Source organism: Gossypium arboreum, chromosome 12, assembly GCF_025698485.1.
Source record: "Gossypium arboreum isolate Shixiya-1 chromosome 12, ASM2569848v2, whole genome shotgun sequence".
NCBI lineage: Eukaryota > Viridiplantae > Streptophyta > Magnoliopsida > Malvales > Malvaceae > Gossypium > Gossypium arboreum.
Window position 1 is genome coordinate 92,512,800 of NC_069081.1, and position 5,595 is coordinate 92,518,394.

General features: G+C 30.8%; 1 protein-coding gene across 2 annotated transcripts; it reads left to right on the forward strand.

Moving 5' to 3' along the window:
- Positions 1-3,737: 3,737 nt before the first annotated feature.
- Positions 3,738-5,077, forward strand: LOC108477024 (60S acidic ribosomal protein P1-like). 2 transcript variants are annotated; one of them, XM_017779434.2, is made up of 3 exons: positions 3,738-3,896; positions 4,054-4,142; positions 4,609-5,077. In XM_017779434.2, exons 2-3 carry the CDS (start codon positions 4,071-4,073, stop codon positions 4,879-4,881), a joined length of 345 nt encoding a protein of 114 aa, XP_017634923.1. In that variant the 5' UTR covers positions 3,738-3,896; positions 4,054-4,070; the 3' UTR covers positions 4,882-5,077. The 2 variants fall into 2 exon arrangements, with proteins under 2 accessions (XP_017634923.1, XP_017634924.1); XM_017779435.2 differs by having other exon boundaries at positions 3,742-3,896; positions 4,064-4,142.
- Positions 5,078-5,595: the final 518 nt, after the last annotated feature.

Consider the following 5,595-nt stretch of genomic DNA (forward strand, 5'->3'; position numbering starts at 1 on the left):
TATATCTTTCTACCATAAAATTTTCAGAATTTATAGATTAGCAAAAAAGTACATTTTATTCTTCAAAGTTACCCATGTTCTGCTATTTGACAATTTCGACCTTTCTTTACTAAAAATTAATTATCTCATATTATAGAATTCAGGTGATATTCCCATTTATTTCTTTTGAAACTAGACTAATTAAGGATTTTAATAATATAACTTATAGCCCGTAATTATTTTTGTACAATTTTTAATGATTTTTCAAAGTCAGAACAGGGGAGCTCAAAATAACTCTAACATTGTCTCACAAAAATTCAAATATCTCCTAATATGAAAGTCTTTTGCTTATACCGTTTCTTCTATGTGAAACTAGATTCAATAGGATTTAATTTCATATCTTATTCAACCTCTAATTTGATTTCCATAATTTATGGTGAATTTTGAAAGTCGAACTACTACTACTAACCAAAAACTATTTTAGTACAAAATATTATTAACTAATTTATAACATTTTTTACTTCATTTCATTTAAACTCTATACATGCCATATAAATCTTTAAACATAAAACAAAAGCTCTCGGAATTGATCTGGATAGTGAGCTTTGTTGTGATGATATGATTTACCAACTTCCTTTTAATCCAATCTACCTAAAAATATAAAACACACACAAGTAAGCTTATTGAAGCTTAGTAAGTTCATAGGCTTAAAAGTAATGCTTACCAAACATAATATTTCCAAACAATAACAAAACATTTACTAAAGTTCCCTGCCATTCACAACCACTGTTATAATACTTGACGTAGTTGAGCTCAACATTAACAACTACACAATCTATTTCATTTGGTTCACTCCTATTGTATTACTTATTATCAAATTAGGAAACAACTTACGAAATTGAGTACGTCATTGGTCAGTGCCACTATTCACAACTTAGTACAGTTTTCCTCATTAAAATACCATACCTACATTTCACAACTCGGTATGAGAAATGTCATACCTACGTTTCTTAATTCAGTATGGATTTGATAATACGATACCTACGTTTCACAACTCAGTATGGATGATACCATACCTACGTTTCACACTTTGCTATGGATCAACCATGGTCTTATCCGTCAATTCATCACATGTCACGATATGAACGTACTCAATCCTGCGTTTTTCCTAATTTGAATTTCCACGTTTATTCTTTCATTTTAACATAATTTTCAAAACCCCACAGCAAATTCATATATAATAACACATTATATCATTCAATCATTCACAAAAAAACATGTAAATTCAACCATATGAACTTACCCCGCTGATTTGTAGAAGATTTCAAAAGCTAGGAACTATTTCGCAACTTTTTCTTTTCCTCGTTCGTCTTTGGATTCTTGATCTATAATATAAAATATTTTCACTCATTAGCATTTATTTCATTTCTATTTCACTTCACAATTTATGCTCTTCAACTTTTGAAATTACACTTTTACCCTAAAATTTATAATTTTTACAATTTAGTCCTTGCTCAATTCACCCATCAATTGAACTAATTTTTCTCAATTAACACTTTATTTTATCATTATAAACTATTTTAAAAACCTTTGATATTCTGAATTTCAACACCAACCTCTAATTCACAACTATTTTACAATTAGATCCTAAATACCATTTTCTATCAAAATTACTTAATAAAACCACTTTAATATGAAATTAGAACTTCAATTTCATAATAATTCATCATAAAATTCCCTTAATCAGCCAGGGTAACTTCCAATTTCAACCACCAAATAAAAAACTAATGAATTCTATAAGTGGACCTAATTGTAAAAGTCATAAAAACATAAAAATTATCAAGAAAAAACAAGAATTAAACTCACATGATGTAAAAATATGAAAAAAAAGCTTTCTCCAGACCTTATAGGGCGTTTTTGCTGAGTAAATATGAAGAGATCTCTAGATTTTTCAATTTTGTCCTTATTTTATATGTTAAAATTGTGTAACTTCCAATTTTGCCCTTATTTCCCTTATTTTTCTGCTGATTTTCTTGCCCTTGCCATCCAGCCTATTCACTTTCAGGCTTAATTTCCCTTTAAATCCTCTTTCTTTTAAAACTTGAGCTATTTAATCCTTCTAGCAAATTTTGAATTTGTTACAATTTAGTCCTTTTTATTTAATTGACTACTCAAACGTTAAAATTTCTCAACCAAACTTTAATACTAACTTAATGACACTCCAAAAATATTTATGAAAATATTTATGGCTCGGTTTTTAAATTTTAGGTCTTGATACCTCATTTTTGACCCATTTGACCTAATAAATTCTTTTAATTCACCAAATTCACCAATTCACAAATTCTTCTAAATTCTTACTTGACTCATAAAGATTAAATTACTATCTTGTTCAATCTTGCTTGTTGAATTTAGTGATCTCAAATCACCATTTCTGACACAACTGAAAATTAGGCCGTTACACATTGGACATTACGGAATCCAAGTATATTACACAAATAACTTTCAGCCTCTTTGTCTACCCCTTTAGAAAAGAAAACATTAGTTTTGTGCGCATTAATGTGATGCCCTGAGTAAGCGCAAAATTTGTCTAGTAATGCCTTAATCAAGCTAGCCTGTTAATTATCAGCATGACAAAAAATAACCAAAAAGTTGCTACATTTTAACTATAAATTAAGCCATTATTTTCTTATATGTACAAAAAGAAAAAAAGGTTTTTTTTTTTTGTATTCATTATGGATCACTAATATGAATTGAGGATAAGCCTTGTTTAGAGCATTGATTAGAATTTTTATCTAAATCTTAAATGAGAAGATTCTTATTGTCAAAATAATAAGACATTTCAGTCGATAATGTTTAGACGAAGTCAGCATAGGTTTTGATTAAGCAATGGACAACATACTCATAATTTTCTCTCATCTCTTCATGTTCCTTAATAACCTAGAAATGAAAAAAAAAGAGAAAAACTTAAGCTAGGGTGATTACTATTTTAAACGCAATTTTGGATAGTTTGGAAAGAGGATTTTTCTTGTTTATCAATGAAAAAAATGGGACCAACAAGTGCTGTAGTAATAAAGCACATTGTACTTTTAAGGGGAAAATGAGGTTCAAACCTCGAGAGCAATATTATTAGGTGGGATAGCCACAAACCCTGAACATAAATCATAAAATAGGCATGAAAAATACTAAAAAAATATTAACTGTAATTATTTTTGCTAAGAGAAATAAAAAAAACAAGATGAGAATTTAAAAAATTATGCTAGAAAGTTTTGGTCCACCAAACATTAACCCTAAGACATGTATTTATTTGTTGGGCACTAATTGCTGTAGTTGTAGAGGAATGGAGACATAAAATAGAAAGAGACATTTACAATGGGAGAAAGAAAATGTTTGCATATTCAACTCTTAACTTTTATATATTTTATTAATTTGGTTTTGATTTAACAAACTTAAATCAAAATTACCCATTTTGTTATTTGGTCCGTAAATTTAACAGATTTAGCTTGCAACATTTACATATTCCGTAAACATTTACATAAAATATACAAATATCGAAAGCTATATTTATTATTTAACCACTCAAAATTATGTACAATTGATGAAAAACATTAACGACTTGATTAATTGTACTTATTTTTTCACTTTTGAAATTTATAGAGACTAAATTGCTTCAATTTTTTTGAGACGGACCAATATGCTCAACATCAAAATTGAGAGAGACTAGAGAGAAATTTTTACCTTATTTTTATAAAAACGGGCCACTTAGTTCAGTGGGCCTCAGAAATCTCAGGAGCCCCCAAATTAACACCTTTTTCCCTTTAAAACCCCAATTCTGAAACCCTAGCCCGAAAAAATACCAGCTTTGAAAGCGGCGCTGCACAGCTTCCCCAAGAACCCATCATTCTCAGATTTTTTCTCAGGTAATAATTCTATTCATTATCATATCTTTTTCTTGTTACTTTTTTCGTGTGATCGTTTCCTTTAAGAATTTCCCAAGAAATTTCTTTTTCTTATATACTCTCGATTTTATTATAGAATATTTATATCGCCTTGTGTTTTAATTGTGTTTTTGTTTAGTGTTTAATAGTGAAACGATGTCCACTGTTGGAGAAGCTGCTTGCTCTTACGCTGCTCTTATTCTTTATGATGATGGCATCCCCATCACCGTATCCTTTATGCAATTTAGGGTTTTATGATTTATAATTTGATATTTTTGTTGTTCCTCTGATACGATTATTGAATAAAAGGCGAAAAATTAATTATTGATGTTAAAAGAATGAGAGATTCCTGCCGATGAGGCATTGGTATAGTTGGAAAAAGCGGAGGCCTTGGGTTCTGAGTACCTAAATTTGAGACCATCATGTTTAATAATATCGTGGGGTCTTTGAGTCCCTGTTGATACGTGGGTCATATAGTCAGCATTGATCTCAATTGTTCCTTAATCCTTTGTATTGTAATAATTTATTTTACTTTGTGGTTGATTTGACATGTATTTGTATTTTTATACTTTACTTTGTGGTTGTTTTGACATGTATTTGTATTTTTATACTTTAATTTTATCGTACTTGTAACCTTAGAAAAAGAATGAGAGATTTGTCATATGGGTTACTTTTCCTTAACTATGGTTTATAGGCTGAGAAGATTTCTACACTAGTTAAAGCTGCAAATGTCTCTGTTGAATCCTACTGGCCAAGCTTGTTTGCTAAGCTTTTTGAGAAGTGCAACATTGAGGATCTCATAACCAATGTTGGAGCTGCTGGTGGTGGTGCCGCAGTAGCTGCAGCTGCACCTGTTGCTGCTGGCGGAGGAGCTGGTGCTGCTGCACCACCTCCTGCTGAGGAAAAGAAGAAGGAAGAACCGGAGGAAGAGAGTGATGACGATATGGGATTCAGTTTGTTTGATTAGGTGTGTTTTGGTCAATTACTAGTTATATAACATTAAGGTAGTGACTCTTTTAGAGTTGTATTGCTATTGGTATTTGCATGTTAATTAGAAATATTACGTTTTTGTTGAATGAAGTTGACACTAAGTAGCTCTTTCTTTTGTGATCTGTTTTTCTGAATCTTCCTACATATAGTAAGTATTATAGATTCTGGACCAATCTTTTTCCCTTCTTTCCTTGTTTAATTCCATTGCTATGCATGCTTCGGTTCCAAATACTTCTCTGTATGTAGTTCAGTATGCTTGGGGACATAATATCATGATTATAGATTGTTGTATCTTCTACGTTAGTGTCATTGCTCATTGGTTCTCAGCTCTATTTTAATTTATGCTGAAAGTTGTTTATGTGTTTGCTTTGTCTATATTTCCTTTATGCAAAAACTGTATTGGTCTGTGGATCATTTATCCGTAGCCTTTGTTCCAAAAAACATTAACTGAATCTCCTGTCGTATGAGGTTTTCAAAACTAGATTGATGGCTGAGCCGATTAGGCCACCAGACTGAATAATTGGACTAAATAAATCATGAAGTTACATACTTTTTCGTCCTGTCCTAACCAGTTTTGGCATTAACTGATTAAATTTTTATCTCAAACTTTCAACCATCACTGAGCAGAATGATGAACTACCCTCCTTCATGAAATTTGATCTGAACCGATGGCGCAGACAATTTTGATTCA

Bases quoted from the DNA above. Each gene is read 5' to 3' on its own strand.
- LOC108477024 (XM_017779434.2), top strand. From the start codon at position 4,071: ATGTCCACTGTTGGAGAAGCTGCTTGCTCTTACGCTGCTCTTATTCTT. The intron at 4,143-4,608 runs GTATCCTTTATG...TATGGTTTATAG, and splicing joins ATGATGGCATCCCCATCACC to GCTGAGAAGATTTCTACACT.